The sequence below is a fragment of the Diceros bicornis genome, chromosome 6 (genome assembly GCF_020826845.1).
Source record: "Diceros bicornis minor isolate mBicDic1 chromosome 6, mDicBic1.mat.cur, whole genome shotgun sequence".
Classification (NCBI taxonomy): domain Eukaryota; kingdom Metazoa; phylum Chordata; class Mammalia; order Perissodactyla; family Rhinocerotidae; genus Diceros; species Diceros bicornis.
Genome location: NC_080745.1, coordinates 69,068,558 through 69,093,345, shown reverse-complemented (window position 1 = coordinate 69,093,345; position 24,788 = coordinate 69,068,558). Strand labels below are relative to the sequence as shown.

The following is a 24,788-nucleotide window of genomic DNA, read 5'->3' as shown; positions in this document are numbered from 1 at the left end:
CTCCTGGGAGGGCACACTGTTCAGTGTTGGGGGGGTGGCGGGGGAGGCTGGAGGCTGACTGATGAGAACCCTGTTGGGCTGGGTAGTTGGTTATTTGCGAACACTTTAACAAACATAACCAGGGTGACCTAAACCATGAGGAGTCCAGCTTGGGTCTCAACCCAGAGCAGCACAGCTTCCCCTCCGTCAAGGCCACTGACTTGGACAAAGGAACCACGGACCAGGTGGGACACAAAGGTGAGAGATCAAGAGAGAGCTATCCCAGCTCCGACCGTCATCAAAGCTCCAAAGGCAATGCGGAGGCACAGGCAGGCTGTCCCTGCAGTGCTGAAGGGAACGCTCCAGCTCGTACCTTAGAATTTACATGTAATCCACTCTAACACTCACAGCCACTCTGTGGTCTGAGATCAGAGCAATTTAGAGCTAGAAGGAATTTCAAGTAACATTTAGTCACCATCTCCCCACCACCACCACCACTGCCAGCTGTCCCGGCCACCCCCGCCCACCCCTGCTGCCCTGTCAGGATGTAACTGAGCTCAGTCCAGACGGGCTCCAGTTCAGAACCTCTAAGCAAGGGAGCTCCACGTGACCTCCTCTGCTCGTTGATTCTGATGTTAACATCCTCTATGACGATGAGGCTCTTTCAAATGCTGTGGTTTGAACTAATCGTCTCGTTTTCCAATCTGCAGGCTATAGAGGACAGTTTTCATCCTAAACGCTCAGTTTAACGTGCTTTTATAAGATAGACACAAACTGGTAAAAGTGGTTATCTTGGACATGAGATGATGGGAGACTTCTTATTTTTTTTCATTGTTGTATTTTTTTTAACCCTGATGTATTATTTCTGCACCCCACCCCCCAATAAAAGAAGCAGTACTTTGAAAGCTCCTCATGGAGCATTATTTAATTGCCTCTTTTTTCCAGGCTAAAGCCTTCTAGTATCATCCAGAGACTGACAACTCAGATTCCTCTGCGGGTCAGACAGGTGACATAAAGGAGTGAGAAGAAAGACGTGGAAGGCAGTGCAGGTGGCCCTGGCAAACTGCAGAGAGCATGCCTGGCTGAAAGGCATTCAAATCCTAAACTGGGCTCTGGGCCGCCAGCCTGCAACCTTTCTCCATGAGCACTTTTCTCCATCCTTTATTTCCTGGTTCTTCAAGCTGTCTAAGTTAGCATGGGGAGCCCCCAAAGAGAACATCTTTGGTTTTGGCCATCTGGAAACATGCCATTATCTATCGTGTCAACAACAACTTTGTCAACATGCCAAACACTCACCAGCACACAGGATTTACACCTGCAAAAACTGATAAGTCCCCAAATCCTAGGAGAGGCCACAAGGGCCAAGCAAAGTTCCCAGGGAAATGTGACTTCACTCTGTATTGGCCCAGGCCCCACGGCAACAGGGTGCCCTATCCTGAGCAGACGGCACAGCAGACTGCCCCTGTCACAAGGTGCCTGTTCTGGCAGAGCAGGCCACCTCACCAAGCAAGCTTGCTTCTGTCCAGCTGGCACGGAGTCACACTGGTAACTATTTACATGAGTCAAAATCCAGCCAGAGGCAGCAGATGGCCAGGCAGGCTGAGACGTGGGGAGAAACAAGGCTGGTTTGGGCTGAGTCAGAGGCAGGGGCAGCAGACAGCTCCTCCCAGGAACGGACAAGTCAAAACATCACTCCTGCGGTCCCTGGTCTCTCAGCATGGCTGGAGGCTGGGAAAAGATTCAGCGTGCACCAAGCTGAAATGATCACAGGCTAATCCCTAGACTCTGAGATAAAAAGGCACCGGACAGGCCCGTCCCACTCCTAAGTCACCTGCCGGCACACCTGGCCGTCCTTCTGGGCTCTTTGTCGTCTTCAGTGGCGGGCACTGCCAGGCCCAGCCAGCGGAGGTGCCACATCGGGCCGAGAGAAGCATTTCCGCTGCAAGACAAGCTGCTCCAAAGCACTAAGTGTAAAACTGCAACCAAGACAAGTGGAGAGATCAGGTGCTCCTGTGTCTTTGTCATCTTTATCCCCTACATGGCCCAGGGCTTGGTACACACGGGCAAACAGAGGCATGTGTTGGGACGAACTGAAAGAGTGTGTGACCCAAATCCAACAGAGTGACCTTTGCCTGAGACAGGGTTTGGAGCGGGCGTATTTTATTAAGGCAGGATGTCGGCTGGAGAACATTCTGTGAGCCACCCTGAGCCCTGACAGCACCGGTGAAATTCTGACGTAGTTAGTCCAGGGTGATAACGGGTGTTTCATTTCCTGCTTTGGAATTCTTTCAGTCATAAGACCCTCGGTGTCTCCCAGGCCCACAGCCAAAGTTTGAACGAGAATGATACTCACGCACGCCCACATGGACTGCAGCTTTTGTTTGCCAAATGGAGGGTATTTTGATGTGGAGTGTTTTCTTCTTCCTTCTCTTCTCTAGCTTTCCTCTCACCTGGGGGGTTGTAGAGAGTGCCAGTCTGTAGTGACAAACATCAGGGATGGGTAGGCCTGGACCTCAACATCAGCATCAGCACCAACAATCTGGAGGTCAAACTGAGCTAAAGGCCAAGGAGCTGGGATGCCCACAGGATCCCAAAACGTGCCTGGACATTAGCACTGGGCACTAGAGAGTTCTAGAGAATCATTAGAAGTTATGGGCTAGAAGACTCATACACGTCATTATCAGAAAGAATATGTTTTCTGTCTCCATGTTTATTGGAAACATCAAAGAAAATGAACAGAGATTTATTGACCCATCAAAACAATTCCTGATTCAGAATCATGACAAGCTTGGGAATTCTGGATGGTGAAGGGGAGGACTGTGAGACTCAGCAACTTAGCCCATAGTCAAAGGCATCAGGGTTGTTCTGAAAATAGAGATTCAAGAAGCCCAGGAAAATGTTTTTATCTATGAGAAGGGCACACACTGCGGGGTCCTGCTTCATGGCTGCGATCCAGAGACGAAGTGCTGGGGTGTGGTTCACACAGCTGCAGGACAGGAGAGAAGGGTTAGCTCATCTGAAGCAGAAGGCATCGGGAAAGGTCACACGTACCGCTATTTAGATTTACAAGGTACGAAAAATGGGTTTATTTGGTCAACAAAGGTTATCATAGTTGTCTCATTATCAACTGAGCATGAGCATTTACTGGATGAAAACCTTATTTCTGGAATAGCTATGTAGCTTTTGAATTAGAGAAGTTGTTGTTGCTTTTAATACAGTTAGAATACTTGTGGATGGATTGCTCTGGGGAAATAAGGTATCTATGCTTCACTGGTTACCAACAAAAAGACAACCCTCTGAAAGAAACATTCTTGTGTCATCCTCAGATTTGACTTTAGGGGGTTTGAAAAAAATAAAGACAAGTAGTTTCCAAAAACTCTTTTGAAAAATGAATAAAACAATCATCAAACTTTGAAGTAACGGAGCTGACCAGGCCATCAGGAAGTTTAGGTCTAGGATATGTAAAGTGACTCACTCAACTGGTCAGGGGAAAATCCAGGAGTAGAGGTGAGGATTCCTAACCTGTGGTTCAATACTCTGTCCCCGGAGACAGGTTTTTGTAACATTTATGTTGAGACATAGTTTAAAAAAACCAAACGTGTTATATGTGATCGTCCCTCAGAGACAGCTGCGGTGGGAAGTGCAGGAGGAGACTTCTGGGTAGACTCAAGCCTGTGCATTATGGGGCTCCAGTCCCAGTTCTGCCTCGGCGGGACTGGATTGCCAAATGCCACAGCTGTCCGGCACCCATCACGTGACTGGCTGGGGTCAAAGCAGGTGTCGGGACAAATTCAACTTCTCTGAGCATTGTGGAGATAAAGCGCGTGTTCTGTCTGTCCAGGGACCGTATACAGTCTCCCTGAGTCCACTGGGCATTTCTTCTACTTTAAACATCCCTATACTTCCGTGGTGTATGGCTGCCATTTTGCTTGGTTGTTTTAACATCAAGCATATGTTACTTTTAAAATCATTTATTTTATTAATGGTATTCCTATCGGGGGAAGATTCCTCAGGGAACTAAGATGTGAGTAAGATGTACGGTGTCCACTGGATGACTCAGCAGGACCAGGTGGAGGGCCACTGAGGGAGATGGAGACAAGTCACCAAAACCCTGTGCCTTCACCACCAGCCTGCATTGGGTGGGCTGGTGAGGTCAGTGGCTCTGAAGCACTGTGGGGGGCTTTTGGACACAGGGTCTTAGCAGCAGAAATATGGGCAAAGTTTGGGTAGGCAGTTAGTGGTAGAAGAGCACAATGCATTTTGAACAAGGAAACACATAGTTTAAAACCTGATTTTGTTTCACATTCATTGTGAAACAAACCAGCCCATTTCAACCACTGTCACCCAGAGTGACCCCAGGGATTCATGACCATGGATGTCTTACTCGGCTAATCCGTATACATCCAGCCGCTCAAACCAGGGCCAAAAGAGGTAATCAATCATGGATATACAGTCTCCACCAAAGAAGATGGTGTTCTGATAGCCAAGAATCTAAAAGTTTAAACAGAACAAAAGCAAGTTAATTTCCCTACCTGCTGACATATTTATAGACACTAAATATAAATATCAAGTTAATTTCCAAAGAGGGAGAAATAAGGCTTTGATTCTTCTGATTTGCTAGGTGAAGGCTTCTTCCCTTTTCCTGAGGTTTCTTCCTCCTCCTTCAGGGTCACACTCCCAGCCTCACTCAGCCCCTCCCTGCTTTCAGCACTGGAGGGATGGCTGGCTCATCTGATCAGAGAATTTGGAAGGACAGCCCAGGCAGAGGGAGCCCGGCCCCTCTCTCTTAGCCTTGGACAGGCTCCTCCACGTGCTAACCTTTCCATGGACAACTCAGCCCCTGGAGAGGGGAGGCCCTGCCTCAGGCCAGTGCTGCCCATTACTGGGAGGCGGGGGGGTGCCACATCAGGAACCCCACTTTTGCAGTTGTGGTCCCCATTCTCCAGGACCCACTTTGTCTGTAATAAAGGGGATACCGTAGTCTCCCTACGTCTTCCTCTTTTGCCTTATTTCTCAATCAACTCAAAGTTAAGGCAGGAAAGAGCAGTGCTATTTAATGCGCTCCCTCAAATCCCAACACTGTCTTTCCATCATATTTTCTTTTCTCATTTGAGCTCTTTGAACTTCACCTTGTTGGCCACTCAACACTGTCAACTTTTTTTTTTTTTTTTTTTTTTTTTTTTTTTTTTTTTTGTGAGGAGATCAGCCCTGAGCTAACATCCGCCAATCCTCCTCTTTTTTTCGCTGAGGAAGACGGCCCTGGGCTAACGTCGGTGCCTATCTTCCTCCACTTTATATGGGACGCCGCCACAGCATGGCTTACCAAGCAGTGCGTCGGTGCGCGCCCGGGATCCGAACCAGCGAACCCCGGGCCGCCGCAGCGGAGCGCGCGCACCCAACCGCTTGCGCCACCGGGCCGGCCCCAACACTGTCAACTTTTTACAGTAAAATTTCACGTTCCCAAATGGGACAAATCAACCCAGATAGATGGACTGTAAAGAAAACAGACAACTCTTAACAGACAGATAGCCAAAGATAGTAAAAATTAAAAAGTACTTGAAAATGTAAAAAGCAAAAGTGCTTAGCAGGGGTTATTGTCAGGTCAGGTCTTCCCAAAGAGAAAAGGATGGAGCCAATTACCTCGTTAGATCAAGCAAACGACCCTCTGTGACCCATATAACTCCTAATCAACTGAATACTTCCCTATAGCTATAGATCTAGATTCCCATGTCCTTTATCTTGATTTCTAGATTCCTATCTCTATCGCTCAGGCCTGATTCTTCATACTCCAGACCAGCCTATTGACTTTATAATGTGGTCTAGGGTTGTAGTTAAGAAGGTGAACTCCAGAGCCGGCAGTCCTGGTCCTATGCTGGGCTCTACCTCTGATTCAACATGGAACCCAGGGCAACTTACCTACCTCCTTCTCTAAGCCTCAATTTTCTCCTCTGTAAGATGGTGGTAGCGTTAGTGCCCACCTCAGAGGTTATGGTGAGAGTGACGTAATCAGCATGAATAAATATGAGCTCTTGCGAGGAGAGAGCACAGAGACCCCCGAAGGTTACATCCACAGAAAGCAAACCATCCCTGACAGAAAAGATCAATGGGATCCCCCACCACCACCCTTCTCACAGGAAAAAGCAAATCTTGGTGCCCTAAAGTCTAAGTCTCCATTATCTCCCAGTATGGCATGGAGGAGTCCCCTCACTAGTGCCCTGGAAGTCTGAAAAAATGTTAGCTGATGTCACTTTGTTCAAACTAACAGGTTGGTACTAAAACAGCAGAATCTGGCCAATGAAAACTCAAAACAAAGGCTATTTTCAGTCATGTATAAACAAGACCTGACTTACAGGGGTAATGCACAAACTGTTCAGTTTTTATGGATTCCAGAAAGCCCCAAACCTTCTTTATGTTCAGGAACAGATAATAATTATCCAAACTTTTATCCCTGGCTTTGAAACACATACCTTCAGCTTATCATTGGCCTTCATGGCACAAATCAGAACTAAATCTAAACTTATGGGCTCTGAACCTCTGTGTGACTCCTGCTTTACAGAGCAGAGGTGCTCTTGGGAAAGTCTTTGTCAAAACAAATCATATATGGACATTTAATGGAACCCTTGATGGGTCCTTTGGTAAAGTGATATTATGAAAATGAATAACTGCTTAGTAATTGATGTTTATTTGGTAAATATGTGTAAAGCTTTCTGTTCACTCAAAGTAAGAGTTTGCCTTTAAATATATATGCTCTTATAGATAAGATCAATTTTTACATAAACACTAAGAGTACTTGAAGCCCTATCAAAGTATGGTACAATAAAAAGCCAAGATGAGCATATGGTTGAAATGGGTGAGGCATCACTTATCTTCTGCCGGCCTCTCCTCCACCCCCGAAATACATATTCACATTTCCTTGGACTTTCTTAAATCCAAGTGTGACATCAAAATTCCTTGGAGTTCTTGATACAGCTGAAGATTCTTGAGCCCTGCTTCAGACAGACATTTCTCCACCAGATTTCTCACAGTGAAGTCTAAAAATCCCAATAGAAAAGCTGTCTTCCTGTAAACCAGCATAGAGTGCTGGCTCCTTCACAGACACCTCCCAGTGACGTAGGAGAACATCCTGGCCAGGCCTCCTTAGAGCTTTATTCAAGTCTTTAGGACCCTCCATAGGAGAACTCCTTTCTATGCAAACCTGGTACCCTCAAGACATGTGAAATGACTCACACAGACCATCGGTACTGGAAGGGCCGCTGGAACTCCTCTAATGTGACTCCCCTCCCATTTTACCATTTATTTATGTACAAAAATGTGTACAATAAAATATGAAATATGAAAAATAATACAATGCTAAGCTCAGGGAAAAATAAAAGTTAGAACAGAAGGTCAAAACAAGGAAATAAAATGGCATCAAGCTATCAAGCCAAGGCTCCTGCAGACTTCCTTAAATAAAACTTTGAATTTGACTTGAGTTTCCTGGCAGCTGAAGCGGAGAGAAAAACATGCTGGTGAGCAGATTCTTGTCTCTCACTTACAGAGGAGGATGCGCAGTCCCAGGGAGGTAGAGGGGCTCTCCGGTTAGTGCCAGAGCTAAGACAAAACGCCACTCTCCTAATTCCCAGACCAGCGTCAACCCTTGTGTCACTCAACTTCAAATTCATATGTATGAGGGCTAGAATCACAGCAGCTTTCCCAAGTCTCTTGTGAATTCTGTGCTTGTTCTTTAAATTTAAGTGTCAGCAAAAAGTTTAGAACCAACAAACTCTGAACTCTGCTACAGCCCAGCACTGGCCCAGCTGAGCTTCCCCAGGAGAACTCCCTCCTCAGTCCTATTCCTCCTCACTCTTTCTCAATCAGGGGCTCTGCCAGAGCACCAAACTGACGGAGGTGACACGCCAACATAACCACGGTGAAAGAGATTACCAAAAGTCTCTCCTTCCTGTTTTATTCCATTGGTCAACTTTACTAAAATAGTTCTTCTGTGTTCTCAGTTTAAACTGAGTCCCTTGCTTACCGCGAGTTAGCTCCTCTGACAGGTTTTAGGATAGTCAGAGGTAAAATAAACTGACAGTCTTAATTGCCAATGTCTTAACTTTCCTAAGTGTTTTATCATCAGAAATGGAATAGGAAGCTGCCCTTGTACCTCGACCCACTTAGCAGTGGTTATGTCAATATCCAACGTCTTTTTTAAAAACTCTCTTTTGAGTTCTTTCTGTCACCCACCTGCCACATATCATGATATTGGCCAATCTTAACGTTGAATAGCTTCTCTCACAATGGAATCCCTCACTTTCAGAACTACTGTCCTTGGTATCATCCACCAAGACAAAAGAGCCTGCTTAGAAGATGCTTTTCTTCCAAGGCCCCAGACATCCCCCACGAAGCCACACACAGCCAGGGGAGGGAACTGAGGCTCTAGCTTCCAGCCCTCGGGTTTCCTAAAGTATTAATACATGTTCAATTCAGGCTTAAGAATTGAGATATTTAGGGAAAAGCTATTTGATTTCCTGGAGTATTACAAAAATCTATTTTTAAAATTTTCTGTTCTCCAGTTCACTGAAAAAATAACTACAGAGCCTTCCGTTGCTTTTGATGGCACAAGGGATAAGGAATAAGCACGCAAATGAAGAGGGAGGAGCTGTTTGGTATGACGAAGGGACACTACTTTCACCCGCTGAACGTGAGAAGCCTGGATGGGAGGGCCCCTCATCTGCGAGCGCTTCTCGGGCTCCCCCAGGAGGACCAAAGGAGGTTCGCCCTAGAGCGCGAGTTGAAGGAAGAAGCGCGCGGAGCTCCCCCTTGTGGCCATTGGTGGTGAGGCGCACTGGCCGTGCCTCCCCCAGGAGGTTCGTCAAGGAGGAAAAAGACATCTCTAAGGTTTTTGTGAGACAAGCAAGATCATAAAGAGAAGCGAATCCCAGACTTCCTCAAACTAGGTATCCTAAAAAGCTTCAGCCTGCAGTCTTGGACTCCCCGCCTCAGCTACAGTAACTGCACTTCAAACCTTGAAGCGGCCACTGCCCTGCACCACCGTCATTTACACCATTGCCGAGAAGTCCCCGGCCTCTAACGAAGACAGACAGCGTGGTGGTCGCAGCGGGCGCTCCTGTCCTTGCTGGAGAAGGAAGAGAGCGGTTTTCTTAACGGAAATAGTTCTTAAGAAGAAGCACCCCACCCCACTCCCCAAAGGCACAGAGCCACCTGCCAGCACATCAGCAATGCAGGCGCTTATCCAGAAGCAGCAGAAAACTACGCAACTCCAGGGCAGGAATCTTTTAAGGTCATAAAAGATAATGCGACGTTCTCAAGTTTTCAAGTTTCTGGTCCCTGCTGCACTGATGTATAGCTGAGGCTGAACTAACCACGATGAACCGATTCCCTTAAAACAACCCAAGGACATACAACAAAACTGGAGAATAGATAAAACCATTTCTCCTCCAGAAAGAAGGCTTAGAAGGAGGGTTTGCGCAGACCACGCCCCTCCTGCTGCTCATCACTCAAGTCCTAGAGTCCCCATGAAGATTCAGAATGCAACTGCCAACATTTGGGATTAAAGGACCACCCAGAAAATTCTATGCTGGAATCCTTTTAATGGGCTTAATTCTTTTGTCAAAATATATTTGTAAGATAGTAGGAGGGAAAAGCTAGTGGGGCAATGCTTGACAAGCCAAATATCTTTAAAGTGATGGATGGTGAATGAAAATTAAATGAATATTTATCAAATCTCTGAAGGGGGAGAGGACCTCCTATGATAAAAGCAGTGGAAGAGATCACAGCAGGAAAGACTCATAGCACAATATTTTTAAATGTTATATTTCTGTATGTACAAAAAAGATAAGCCAAATTAAAAGTTAAAAAAAAATGTATCCTAAAAACAGGCAAATATCCTTATACATAAAGAACTCTTTAAAAAGAATCTTTGCCAACCAACATGGAAAATCAGTAAGACCTTGAGAGAGATGGGCAAACCCTCTGAACAGATGATTTTCACAAGACAAAACACAAAGAGATGGTATATTTGGGGGGAAAATCTTCCATTTCACTAGCAACCAAAGAAATACACACTAAATCAACAATGAGAAATTACTGTTTCTCTCCAAAACAGGGAAATATCTTTTTAAATGAAATCTCCCAACAGTGAAAAGGAACTAGTGCAAAGGGCATTTTCAAATACTGCTGGGCGCTAGTGGTGGTGGTGGGGGGTGGGGGTGGGGAACCGGAGGGGGAAGGACGGTAAACAGCACAGTCTTTGGGGAAGCAGTTTAGCAACATACAGCTCCAGCCTCCAAAGTGTTCATACCCTTTGATCTGGTAATTCCATTCCTGGAAGTCCAGCCTAAGGACATATTCTAAAATAGAGAAAATGCTTTTTATGCAAACAAGCTGCTGTTCCCTGCAGCATCATTCATAACGGTAAATGACTGAAACAATCTAAACACCTCTAATGAGAGTGCTGGATAAATAACCAGGGTTTATACGCAGGGCAAATGAAAAGTGATTTTTTTCCATTTTAAAAAATTACACATGTAATAAATACATTCTCATTATATATTAAAAAAAAAATTCAAATACAGAAAACAGTACAAAAGGCAAAGACCCTCTCTCCCCCATTCCTGCCCTTAACCACTTTCCCAGCCCAATGCTAATTTAATCCCCTTCCCAGTAGTAGCCACTAGTAGGAGTTTGATGTGTGTCTCTCCAGACATTTTTCTAGGTATTTATTTACATGTATATGTACACATATATAGTTAAGCTTTGTTTTCTTCTACAAAAATGGGATCATACCATCTGTATTACTGTGTAATTCATTTAAATATTTCCAAGCAATCTTTTCATATCAATACACAAGGATCTACCTCAGTCATTTTTAACTGCTCTACAGAATTCTATAAGATGAATATAATTTAACCATTCTCCATCTAATGTAATTAATTAATTAATGATAAACCTAATTAAGGTTTATCATTTTCCATTATAAATTACACTGCTCTAATAAACACCCTTATACATATAAATAAGCATTTATAGAATTTATTAAAATATGAGGAAAATCCTTATGTCATAATGGTAACCAAGTTCTATATACAGTACAATTTCAACTACATAATAATATACATAGAAGAAAAGCACAGAAAACAAAAAAATAATAACAGTGGTTGTTCCTGAATAGTGGGATTATGAATTTTTTCTTAGTTTCTATATTTTTCTATATTTTTCAAATTCTCTGTAATGAACAAGTATGGCTCTATAATTGGAGAAGAGTAAAATTAATTTGTAAATAATAAGAATAATTATTATTCCATTATTTACATGGTGGGAGAGGGTATAGTAGAAAGTTGTTAAAAGAAATACAGCAAATCTTAGTTTACCTAGAAGGCAGCTGTCAGAATTGGACAACGAATGAAGTTACCAAACTAGCCACAGGACAAAAACTGCTCAACCAATCATCGTGAATAGGGATAACCAGTTCCCTAGTGTGAAAGAATGGTGGTTAACACTAAAAAATGGCACGTCAGTAGACATGCTAAATTAGCTAGCATATCCAAGAGAACTGACAACATATGTCCAACCCGAAAACTTGTACATGAATGTTCACAGCAGCATTATTTGTCGTAGCCAAAAACTGCTAACAACCCAAATGTCCATCAACTGATGAATGGATAAATAAAATGTGGTATCCGTACAATGGAATGTTATTAAGCCATAAAAAGGAATAAAGGATGAACCTTGAAAACATTATGCTAAGTAAAAGAGGCTCACAAAAGGCTAACACTGCATGATTCCATTTATATGAAATATCCAGAACAGGTAAATCCATGGAGACAGAAAGTAAATCAGTGGTTGCCTATGGCTGGGAGGGTTGAGAAGAAATGGGAAGCAACTGCTAACGACTAAGGGGTTTCTTTTTGGGATGATGAAAATGTTCTGAAATTAAATAGCGGTGATGATTGCACAACTCGGTGAAAATACTAAAAACCACTGAACAGTACGCTTGAAAACGGTGAATTTTATGATGTGTGAATTATATCTCAGTAAAGCTGTTACAGAAAATAGCTAGTAGCAATGAATTTAGTTTGTGGATGTGTTAAATTAGTTGATTAAAAAAACAATAAATTTAGCATGTAAATAGTTTGCCATACACAAAAGGCTACAGAAAATTATTTTCAGTGAACATTAGCCAGGTATAAACTTTCTTTCCTTCATGTCCTGGTGACAGCAAAGGAGAAACAATTGAATCAAAATGGATTAAAGACTTGAATGTAAGACCTGAAACTATGAAACTTCTAGAAGAAAACATAGGAAGTACGCTCTTGACATCAGTCTTACCAACACATTTTCAAGCACCATGTCTGACCGAGCAAGAGAAACAATAGAAAAAATAAACAAATGGGACTACATCAAACTAAAAAGCTTCTGCACAGCAAAGGAAACCATCAACAAAACGAAAAGACATCCTAACCACCGGGAGAAGATATTTGCAAACCATACATCTGATAAGGGGTTAATCTCAAAAATATATAAAGAACTCATGCATCTCAACAACAAAAAAACTAACAACCCAATTAAAAAATGGGCAAAAGACCTGAACAGACATTTCTCCAAAGAAGATATACAGACGGCCAACAGGCACATGAAAAGATGTTCAACATCATTAACTACCAGGGAAATGCAAATCAAAACTACAATGAGATACCACCTCACACCCGTAGAATGGCTATAATTAACAAGACAGAAAACAACAAGTGTTGGAAAGGATGTGGAGAGAAGGGAACTCTCATACACTGCTGGTGGGAGTGCAAACTGGTACAGCCACTATGGAAAACAGTATGGAGATTCCTCAAAAAATTAAGGATAGAACTACCACATGATCCAGCTATTCCACTGCTGGGTATTTATCCAAAGAACTTGAAAACACCAATGAGTAAAGATACATGCACCCCTGTGTTCATTGCAGCGTTATTCACAATAGCCAAGACTTGGAAGCAACCTAAGTGTCCATCAAGGGACGAATGGATAAAGAAGATGTGGTATATATACACAATGGAATACTACTCAGCCATAAGAAACGATGAAATCCAGCCATTTGTGACAACATGGATGGACATTGAGGGTATCATGCAAAGTGAAATAAATCAGAGGGAGAAGGTCAAATACTGTATGATCTCACTCATTAAGTAGTAGACAATAACAACAACAAACAAACACATGGAGACGGAGATGCGACTGGTGGTTACCAGAGTTCCCCTGGTACTCTAGTACTACTCCTGGTACTCCCTCCCTCCCAGGGGGGAGGGAGGAGGGCAAAACGGATAACTACGCACATGTGTGTGGTGATGGGTTGTAATTAGTATCTGGATGGTGAACATGAGAACATGATATAATCCATGCAGAAATAGAAGTACAATGATGGACACATGAAATTTATACAATGTTATAAACTAATGTTACTACAATAAACAAAAAATTAAAAAAAAAAAAAGAAAAGAAAATTATTTTCAGTGAACATTAGCCAGGTATAAACTTTCTTTCCTTCACGTCCTGGTGACAGCAAAGGAGAAACAATTAAATAATATATAAATAATTTCATTTTTGAAATTAATAAAAATTAAGAAAGAAAAATAGCAAAACTTAACCAAGACAATATAATCTAATTGGGCAAATGTATTCTTTTTGGAGAGGAGAAAGGACAGATTAAAAATTAAGATTATGGGGCCAGCCCCGTGGCATATTGGTTAAGTCCAGCATGTTCCACTTTGGCAGCCCAGGTGCGTGGGTTCGGTTACCAGGCACAGACCTACACCACCTGTCAAGCCATGCTATGGCGTTGACCCACATACAAAATAGAGGAAGACTGGCACAGATGTTGGCTCAGGGCGAATCTTCCTCAGCAAAAAAAAAAAAAATTTTTTTTTTTACCTTTATTTATTTATTTTGTGAGGAAGATCAGCCCTGAGCTAACATCCATGCTAATCCTCCTCTTTTTGCTGAGGAAGACCGGCTCTGAACTAACGTCTATTGCCAATCCTCCTCCTTTTTTTTCCCCCCAAAGCCCCAGTAGATAGTTGTATGTCATAGTTGCACATCCTTCTAGTTGCTGTATGTGGGACACCGCCTCAGCATGGCCGGAGAAGCGGTGCGTTGGTGCGCGCCCAGGATCCGAACCCCAGGCCGCCAGTAGCAGAGCGTACGCACTTAACTGCTAAGCCATGGGGCCGGCCCCCCAAAATTTTTTAATTAAATAAATAAATAAAAATTAAGATTATGGGTGAAATTTTGAATCAAGAAAATATTTAACCACAGATGCTCCTGGGTGATGTACATACAACTTTTGCAAATGTGACCTCATGCAAACTGATACACATATAAGGCATGGAATCAAATTTGGTGATGTGGGAAACTTTGCACAAAAATGCAAAGTAAAATACCACAAAGCAGGCCAGTGAATGCCAAGAATTAAAAGCATAAATTGTCCTGTGGCCGCCAGAAGCTGCAGGCCTCAGTTACTGGGCAGGTTCTCACTCCCTCAGTGTTATTCCAGAGTTATCTATGTTACTCCCTCTCACTCCCCCGTATTGATTTCTGATGGTGACTAGTAAGGGATCAAGCAATAGCCAGGATGTAGAATTCATAAGCACCGGAATGCTGAATTAGAGCAAACATCCAAAGCATCGCAGAAATCTGGCCAAACCCTGTCCTTTGCTGCACTTGGACTCGGCTGACCACTTCCACAACGACAACATCCAGAATGAAGGCACTGGCACAAACAGAGCCACTGAGAGGTCCTGCCACATTCCAATCCACAAACATAAAACAAAGGTGGGCTCAGGTGCTATTCGGAAATGGAAAAGTCAATGACAAACACAAAAGAAGAATAAAGCTTAAAAAAGTATGCTGCTCGGATTAATGATTCAGTAAAGGCTAGAAAATCGCTCTGAAGACAGAAAGTGTGATTACAGAAGGGCATTCCAGTCGTTTTAAAACTCATGAAAATGTTCAGAACAGGAAACCAAGTGGGGAGGCTGCTGGTTCAGTAATAAAAGCACCAGTCATGTATCTCAAAGAATTGTAAAAATACGACACAAAAATGTGGTTCTATAACAAGTGCAATAAATCTTTAACTTTGATGAAATTGGATTTTCTAAGAAAAAACTTAAAAAGTCCGATGGCATTTATTTCAAAAGAAGAAAGTGTCCGAGTTTAAGGCTGCAAAAGGTAAACTGAGCCTTTTGCTTGAGGATAACATGGCAGGAGGTTATACACTGGTATCTTGACTTGCTTATCACTCAGAAAGCCCATGTGTATTTGATACACTCTCAGCTCACAGAAAATCCTGATTGTACAAAACCATGCGAAAGAGTCACGTAAGTCAGGGGATCATCTCTATTAGAACTATTCTGACAAGTTTCCGTTTCACTAGAATCTCCTAGAGTCGATATATTGGTATTTAGAGGAATGGATCAAATAATTCAAGCTCGTTGGGCATGTTTCAGATTCTGATATGGCCTACATTGTAGTTGTAGCAATTCTTGCTAACATTTTATGAGACAAAAACCGCATTCAAATCGGTTAGAACAAAGCTGAATATTCCACGGTCTTTAAATAGCATCAGTGAAAGCTACCTTAACCTGGGCTAGTTAACAGTTATTTCCAGGACTTGTCCACTGACCATAAAGTGGACACATGTTATTCAGTGATGTGCTGGAGAGGGCTGATTGCCCACATCTCTTCCCAACTCTGAGATTTCACACTGATAGGTTAAAATCAGCCTTTGGTGGGAGTATTTACACCAATGAAGCCAGCAAATGCTACAAATCAGGGCTTTTTTCTTCTTCTTTTTTCAGAGGGAGCCAGTTGTTAAACATTTATCACCACACCACTGGTTATTTCCTAATCTCTCTGGTTGAATGGCAGCCACAAAGGTAAAACACGGAATTTCAATTCTTGTTCTTATAATCGATGCATTTTGTGGCTCTGTTTGAGTAGCTTCACCTCCTCCACTAGCCCTAATTCAACAAAGAGAGACAGCCCTGCTTGTTAATGCCAAGTCACATGTGTGAAGAGGGGCACTGTCCTTGGCAAGTCAAGCCCCCGGGCAGTAAGACCTTCGGAGGCCTCGGACACCCACGGGCTACCTTCCCAAGCTCGGTTTCCACATGAACATCCCATCAGCACCTCACACGGAGCACAACTGATCTTCCTGCCAACTGTCGGTGAAAAGCACCACATTTACTGGCCAGAAGAGTGGAAACCATCCTCGACAATTGCTACCTCTCACCAGATTCCCTCTCATCTTACTCTCTGAAAATCTCCCCACTTGAATCTCCCTCTCCAACCCTTCTTAGTGTGGTCCCCTTTGTCCCTCCCCTGTCCCCCAATTTCTCCCTTTCATGCATGCCCCACATGGTTGTTGGGCTGAAATATTTTTTAAAAGCAAGAGGGAGCACACCACTCCCTTCATAATAGTTTTCGATTACTCCCCATCAACTTGGGTATAAAGTTCAAATTCCTTGGCACAGTGGAAAAGGCCCTTTAGTGTCGGATTCTGGGCCACTTCCACACTCACCCCTTATCGGCAACTCCCTGGTCACCAACCACTCCCTGCTTATTGTTTGCTGAACACACTAGTCTCTCTCCCCCGTGCCTCTACTTCACCCTGGAGAAGTCAAGAGAGGCATAATCCACCCCCACTCCACCAGCTCTCTCTTGGGCATTTCTCCAGCCCAGCACTCAATACACCTAGGTTTCAAATGGGTTTAACAGTCTGTCCCCCCCTCCAGGCTTGAGCCCCTTGAAGGTCTTTAATTTCTGTACTCCTAGAACCTAGTTCAGAGCCTGCACAGAGAGGCCACTCCAATCCACAAAGCAGGGATAGTACTGTTTACCTGAGAGGGTGGTTGGAAGGATTGAATGAGACGGTGTATGCAGTGTACTTGCAGCATAATGCATGGCACGGAAATATGGGCACACTTCCTCTGGAAGAGCCCCAACTAGAGAACCATGCCTCCATCATAATATTATACACTTATTTAGCAATGTGTAATATACAAAGTTCATCCATCAACCAAATGCAGAGTAGGAGGGAGACAGGTCAAAATATGTTTTCAATGATCTTTTGATTCAAAGAGTTTTGTTTCCCAGCTCCTTTCCCTGGCTCAGCATTTATTTTTAAGAAGGTAACCAGGCATGATGGAATCAGTTCAGCTAATCTTTAAAATAAAGACCTTAAAAATTCTCTACACACGAGAGCTTTCAAACTTATTTTTGAAAGCAGTGGTTCCCCTTCTTCTCCAGATGCAATCTTATTAGGTATCTTAAATGTGGCAATGAAAGCAAGGCTGGTCTGAGAGAAGCAGGATCTGGAACCACGACCAAGCCTCCCTTCCCAGGATGGTCCCTCTGCAGAACCTGGAGGCTCTGAGGAACACACCTTTCAAAACACTCCCTTGTTCTATAAATGCAGAAACTAAGGCACAGAGAGGTCTAGGACCTTGCCCAAAGTTCTGGAATCTGGTAAAGCCAAGCCTAGGATCCAAGACTCTTTCCACCACATCATACTGACTCCTCAGAATCAAGATAATAGTCAGTGGTCTCAGGACCAAAGGTTTACACTTCTTACATACTACTATTAATCACCCCTAAGTACTGCAATTGTACAAATCTAAGACAGGCAGCTGCAAGAGTAAATAAATTTAATCTGTTTCCACTTGACAAAGGTCAAATGGAAGAATATTAATATAATCAGCCTTCCCTGAGGAGATAAAAATAGCGGCGTTCTCTGGCTGCCAAGAGAGTTACAACCCACACAGAAAGGGAACATATCAGTTTCTGGAACAAAGATAAAGGAAGTCAAAGAACCACCTTCAAGATTATTCTAAAGGTAAGGGGTAAGTAGCCCTATTACAGCCAGGTTAATAAAGGATCTACTGGTAGATATTGCCCCTTGCCCACCCATAGCCACTTTCCCCTTCTTTCTTAATTACATAAGCCTGATTTTATTCAGGGTGTCCCCAGTTAAAACACTAAATTTTCCAGCTTCCCCTACAGATGACCCTACTACTAAGTTCTGGCCTATGAGATTTAAGTAGTCATTGGGTAGGACTTTGGAGACTGTCCTTTAAGGGAGACTGGTCATTTCCCATTTTTTCTTTTTCTGTTCTCCTTTCCACAACCGGGAACTTGGATGTGATGGCTGCCGTTCCAGCAGCTATCTTGTCACCTTGTCATATCTTTCATTTTGACGAAAGGCTTGCACGAAAGACGACAGAGCAGAAAGAGAGAAAAAACCTCAGTCCCTGGTAACTTATGAAGAAGCCATCAAAACAGCCCTGAACTGCCCTAAACCTCTGGCTTTTTTATGTGAGAGAATAAACCCTTATAAGATAAATTTACAGTAGTTAGGTCCCTTTTACTAGCAGCCAAACACAATTCCTAACCAATATAGACCTCGGCTTCACTGGCAGAAGCTACAGAGCCATATGGAGATACATAAGATAAGTGGTGACTCAAGGGAAGGAGGAAATTCATCGCATGTCCTCTCCCAACTCCTTCACAGATTTTCAAGAATAATTTCAGAGCAGGTCAGCAGAGGGCAAGCACCCACAGTTAAAATCAGATGACTAGTAGCTGAACTTATCAAAGTCTGGCAGAAAAAATAAGTCTGTGAAAGCAGAGGGTGTCAGGGTGACCAGATGAGGGACCCTGCATCGCCTCTTCCCCTGTATCTGACCAGGAGAGGGGCCCCTCTTTGTACCTCTTCAAGGTTGCAGAATTCTTGCTGCAGGGCTAGCTTCAGATTAGCGCATTCTCTCCCGCATCTCAGTGCTACCAGACACTCCTTGGTCAGATGTGGCACCTAATCAGAGGACACAGGTTCTTAATGGAGAAGTCTGCGGGAACTCCGTGCTCCTGCTCTGCCTAAAAAGGCAGCAAAAGCTTTGTCACTCCAACTTAACAGGCCAACACTCACGTCCACGCACCCCAGCTCCCTCTAAGGGGTATCTCTGTGGTTCCAGGAATCCACGTGTCATAGCACCCGGGTAAAACAAGGTGCTTTAAAAGGGGTTCCGCAGTGCTCCTTACTTGAGCAGCTACTACCATGTTGTACAGCCTTAGGCAAGGCATTTAACTGCTCTAAGCCTCAGTGTTCTTATCTGAAAAATGGGTACAATAATAGTACCCACCTTAAAGGGCGGTTGTGCAGGTTACATGAGTTAACCTTTACAAAGCAGCGAGAACAGTGCTTGGCACCTCATAAGTGCTCAGTATATGTCAGCTATTAATATCATTGAGTTATTTTTATTTATTTTCAAAGAGAACTATCTTAAAATTTCTCCATCATTTTTTCTCCCATTATCAACAGGTGCCCCTTTTCTCTCTTCTTCACATTTCCTGGGCAGTCGGCACTCTTGCTCTGCATAAAGGGCATAGTGCATTACCTTCTCCACACCCCAATATTTTTTTTACCTGAAACCTTAGACATCTTCCCTTTAAAGCATCACCAGTTTTCAGCTCTTTCAATATTCCTATCTCAGGTCACACAGTCATAATTATGCCATAACCATACCTCTGGAGATGGCTAATGAAATGGAAAAGTGCTATCAGCTAAGCCTTTAACCTTTAATATCAGAGGTGGCAGTCCTACTGTAATTCTGTACCAGTTACCCTCCTAAGGCATACGTAGTATTTAAACAAAACAGTTTCACCAGTGATTTGGTTTTAAAAATGGATTGAAGTTTGGGAAAGACACACAAAGAAAAATAGAGTGTAAGTGGCTTTTTAAAAAAGTGGATATACCTTACAGAATAGCTCCAATAACATCTTTTGGCGAGCTCGCTCATAAGGGTCATATGGATACAGCTTCCTGCCGGGATAAGCGTCATCCAGGTACTCACAAGCGATGACAGATTCGTAGATCAGTTGACACTTGCTGTTCTCCAGCACAGGAATCTGGCCAAAAGGGTGCTTTGTGTAGTACCATTCAGGCTTGTTTCTCAGGTTAATGTTGATAACTTCATGTCTTAATAAGCAAAGGGAAAACAAGACAGAACAAACATTAGAGGTTTATTCAAGCAGACGCTCATCTTGAAAGCAAAAGAGGTCAATTTATAAAATTTAAATTTGCACTAAGTTTTTTAAAGTTTAGGTTTTTTACAAAGAAAAGTACATAACATCGTCTGCATCCCTACAGTAAGATGTGTTCACTGTTTTCTATACCTTGTCTTGTTTGCTCCTTGTGATTCCTGGCTCCAAGAGGTTGAATCTCCTGCCAATATCACCACTGGGAAGGAGCAGAGCCAAGACCAGAGCCCAGGAAGTCTGACTCCGGGCTCTCGTGCTTAACCTCAGCAGTACAGAGTTTCGTACATTTTAAAGCTTGAAAATACAAATCTGATATTAACAGGTCACAACAGAGAATGGTCAATGTTAGCATTCCGAGCATGAATTCTGGCATCTGATGGCCTGGGGTCTGGACAGTTTGGCTTGTGTTCTTGGCCAAATTCCTTAACCTTTCTGTGCTCAGTGTCCTTAAGTGTAAAATGGGGATAATAATTGTACCCATCTCTTGGCATAGTTGTGAGGATCAAGTAAGTGAATTTGTATAAAGTGCTGAGGATAGTGCCTAGAAACATAAACAAGCAATAACTTTGTATTCCTCTTATTGTTATTAATTATTACTATGAGAGGTTCAAGCCCATAATGTTACCAGAGGCGACGTTGTTTAGTTGTCATGGGTAGAAGCCAGGGATGCTGCTAAACACCCAACAACGTACAGGACAGCCTCCCCCCACCCCCACCACACACAAACAACAAAGAATTATCTGACCCAGTATGTCAATAGCGCCACGGTTGAGAACCCTGCCCTAAAGAAATATGACATTAGTTCCTAAGCTGCCAACTTATGACTATGGGTAAAACATCAAGCTACTGTTATTTTAAACAGGTAAACTTAGGGCCAACTAGCACTGAGCAAGAGGGAAGAATCTGGAAATATATGCCACATACACTCAACAAAGCAGAATTACACAATTTTATCTAAAATGTCTCTATATTAGTCTCTGTACTTCTCTGACACCCCGAAGTCACCCTCTAATGATGGCCTCTCCAAGACAAGAGTCAAGAACACGGCCTCAGCACTTCAGCTTTGAGGCCTGTTGCATCACGCTGGGCCCATTCCACAACGTTGCTCTGCCTTCCAAATCCAGACCTCTTTTGCAAGAGCTAGTCTGGCAAAATTCCTTCTGGAAGGATATGGACCCATTTCTCAGGTATGTCAGGACCTTCAAGACACCTCTTGACAGCAGTTCCTTCCATTTCATTGTTTAGAACTATTTGTTGATTCATTCAAAAAACATTTTTAAGCACCTACTATGCCAGGCTCTCTTCTAGCCCACGAGTACAAGAGAAAAAGTCCCCACCCTCGAGAACTTACATTTGAGGGGGGTGAGTGGAAGTGGGCTGGGGGTGTGGAGGAAAGATGGATAAACAAATAAGAAAATGTTGGATGCAACAGGCGCAATAAGAAGACAACAGAGTTGATCTGAAGGTGCCTGGGGTAGGGGCGGGGGTGGGGGCTACATTCCAAAGAGCAGAGAAGGCCTCGGTGGCCTCCGCTACGCCCATCCTTCACAAGCATTATGGGAGGGAACCAGCTCACCAGAGCCATCATTCAGTTCACTCTGAGTTGTTCTAAAAGTTTCATTCACAGACACGGCCCCGCATGAGCTCTGCACTTCAGGACCGCGCGCTAAAAATCTCGCCTTTTGCTAATCATTTATTCACTTGGACTCAGAAGAAAGAGACGGAACCCCTCTGAAATCTGAGCACGGGGCCCCGGATTTTACACATCTCCCTGCGCTTGCGGGGCGCTGGCCTCCGGCTCCTCACCTGATGCCTTTGGCCTGGAGGACGAGGCGCGTTCTGTGCGCATAGGGGCAGAACCGCATGCTGTAGATGCGGATCAGGCCCTCTGGGACCGGCCCCGGGGGGACGCTTCCTGCGGGGGGAAGGGGGACGGAGAGGTGGATTAGACCAGTGGGGAGAGGGGCTCACTTCCCAACCCGGAACCCCAAGAGGGCTGCGCGCCCTCAACCTCCGGAGTCCCAGAGAGGGCACTTTGCACGTGGTTTTTGCGCAAAGGAACCCTTCAAGTCCCTCCCCGCCGCGCTGGTCTCGGGACCAAGGCCGGGCAGCCCCTTCTCCGGAGGCAACATCCCAGCCATGCGGCGCCCCCCGCCTGCGGACCGCTGTCGAGAGGACTCACCTTTCCCTAAGGTTCTGGTCGCATCCTCAGCCATGGTCTCCAGGCGTCTGCGCATCGCCCGGCGCTCACAGCCGCTGCCCTGCCGCTCCTCGCCACCGCAGGCTCCAGCGACAGCTGCGCTCCAGCGCGCGCCTCCCGCCCCAAATTCAATTTTTGAACGACTAGGTTCTGGCGGGGCAGAGAGGAAATGATCTGGGACCAGAGCTAGGATAACTTAACCTAGAGAGACATCGCCCCAGATTCAGAAGCCAAAGAGTAGCAGGAGTGAGCAAAAACTCTGAAAATTACCCCTTGCTTTGAAAACGTGCGTACACCATTCGGTGGGGTCTCTTCTCGACGTCAAGAATCCGCAAGGAACAGGCATTTAAACTCCATCCGGCACGTATTTCAAGGGAGTTGAATAAAAATTGACCAGGGTAACGCTATTGTTTTCTCTACTATTCTAAGCCCTCCCTCCTGCGTCTCTAATTGGACACATCCTCTGTATAATGAGTAGGGGTTTTTTCCTTTTTAAAATAAGGCCAAACTTCCTCATGATATGGCAGATAAGAAGGAAAAACTTGTTAGTGTTGAGATCTCGCACGACGCTGAGAAGGAGCGCCTCTTTACGTTTTGTGCCCTCGACTCCTCACTTGCCTCACCCTAGTTCTGGCCCTATTTGTGAGATTTCACCCAAGCTCTGAAAAACTGGTAACGAATAGAAACAGGATACCTAGAGGCAAAGACACATTTGTGAGCTCTCTCCACACCCTCAGCATAAATTTCAAAGAAAATCCTTTTTAATTGTGAAGGACACATTGCCAACAGCACAGCCATTCAGGGGCCACTTGGATAGCTTTTCCATCTACATGAGATAAGGGAGGTAGCTGCCTTTGCTTGACCCTGATAGGCTGAGATCCTGAAATTTAGCAAGCGGAAAGATAACTCCTTTAATTTTGCAGAGCCGAGCTGAAATGGGAATTGCTTGTAAATGGATTTCGTAGGATTGACAGGTAAAAAGGAGAAGTATTATGTGTTTCACTCACACTGACTGAATGATTTCCACGGACTACCTTATTTGATTCCCACAACTACTCAGTTAGGCAGCTAGTACTATTCCTATTTTACAAAATAGAAAACAGCCTCAGAAAAAGGAAATTATTTGCCCAAAGTGACCAGCTAGTTGGGTTGAAGAATTTTAAAACTCCAAAGCCTGACTCATTCTCTTGGCTTTTACAGCTGGCAACAGTGTGGAGAGGAGAGGATCTAAGTCCCGGAAAAGATACAGCACATAATAGCTGCTCAACAAATGGTAGCTGAATCTACATATCTTTATTAAAAATGACAGAACCTAATTATGCACCTTATGAATGGGCACATTTGGGCTTTGGAATTCCAATCTATCCAGAAATTAATAGTGATTAATAGTGTTCACATTTTTTTTCTACTGAATAAGAATCTTTGAAAATCTTCAGAATAGTGGTTCAATTACGTTTTTTGCTAAATCATTCAGAGTGATTTCACGTGAGATACGGCAAGTTGTTGTTTTATAAGAATTGGGGAGTGGCAAAAATGTTTGAATAAATGTTCTCTGAAAAGAAATCTGGTACTGGAAAAGAGAAATTGGTTCTTGACTTGCCATGCTGACAACTGTGCATTTTGGAAGATAGAGAAAGGAACAGGATAACTACTAATCTGGAGCTAATTTTTATTAAGAAGGACAAACTGGGTGGTAAAATAGAAGCAACAAATGTAACCACATCACGTGAGAGCTTCTGGAAGGCACCTAGGCAGACAAATGAATCCCTCACATAAAGAATGCAGATTTCAAACAGTTGAGAGAGAATATATCCAGATTCTAAAAGGGAAGGCCATAAGAGGAATGTGAAATACTCAAAATCAAAATAAGTTGTTACTAACATTTTATGCTTTTTGTGTATGCACTCATTTAATCCTTAAAACAGTCCTATAAGGGTTCTATTATTATTTCATTTTAACAGATGAGTAAACTGAGGCCAGCAAGGTTAAGTCACCTGTAAAAAGCTTCACAACTAGTAAGAAGGAGAGGGAGGCTTATGAAGCCTTGAAGTTGGACTCCAAGGGCAGCACTCCAGCCAGGATCTTAATCTACACCAGAGACAGGCAAACTTTTGCTATAAAAGTCAAGAGAGTAAATATTTTAGGCTTTTCAAGCCATCTTGTTTCAACTGCTTAACTCTACCCTCATAGGGTGAAAACAGCCATAGATAATATAAAAACGAATGGGTGTGGCTATGCCCCAATAAAACATTTTTTTGGACACTGAATTTGAATTTCACACATATATAGTATTTTTTAATAGACTTTATTTTCAGAGCAGATTTGGGCTCACAGCAAAACTGAGCAGAAGTTATAGACATTTCCCATATACCCCCTACTCCCACACATGCATGGCCTCCCCACCATCAACATTCCATACCAGAGAGGTACATTTCTTACAATCAATGAACCTACACTGACACATCATTATCACTCAAAGTCCATAGTTTATATTAGGAATCACTCAGTGAATTTCATATAATTTTCATGT

General features: G+C 43.6%; 1 protein-coding gene across 3 annotated transcripts; it reads right to left on the bottom strand.

Annotated features, from left to right (window-relative positions):
* Positions 1-517: 517 nt before the first annotated feature.
* On the bottom strand, positions 518-23,700 carry GSTO2 (glutathione S-transferase omega 2). Of its 3 annotated transcripts, XM_058543948.1 has the most exons (7): positions 22,529-23,697; positions 22,241-22,408; positions 21,865-21,973; positions 19,774-19,996; positions 18,731-18,832; positions 4,364-4,470; positions 518-2,965 (listed from the first exon to the last, which is right to left on the bottom strand). In XM_058543948.1, exons 1-7 carry the CDS (start codon positions 22,602-22,604, stop codon positions 2,806-2,808), a joined length of 945 nt encoding a protein of 314 aa, XP_058399931.1. In that variant the 5' UTR covers positions 22,605-23,697; the 3' UTR covers positions 518-2,805. The 3 variants fall into 3 exon arrangements, with proteins under 3 accessions (XP_058399931.1, XP_058399932.1, XP_058399933.1); XM_058543949.1 differs by lacking the exon at positions 18,731-18,832 and having other exon boundaries at positions 22,529-23,698; XM_058543950.1 differs by lacking the exon at positions 4,364-4,470 and having other exon boundaries at positions 2,823-2,965; positions 22,529-23,700.
* Positions 23,701-24,788: the final 1,088 nt, after the last annotated feature.

Bases quoted from the DNA above. Each gene is read 5' to 3' on its own strand.
- GSTO2 (XM_058543948.1), bottom strand. From the start codon at position 22,604: ATGCCTGTTCCTTGCGGATTCTTGACGTCGAGAAGAGACCCCACCGAA. The intron at 18,833-19,773 runs GTATATCCACTT...TCCTCTGATTAG, and splicing joins TATTGGAGCTATTCTGTAAG to GTGCCACATCTGACCAAGGA. The intron at 4,471-18,730 runs GTACAAAGAGGG...TTAAACTTTTAG, and splicing joins AATTCTGCAACCTTGAAGAG to ATTCTTGGCTATCAGAACAC.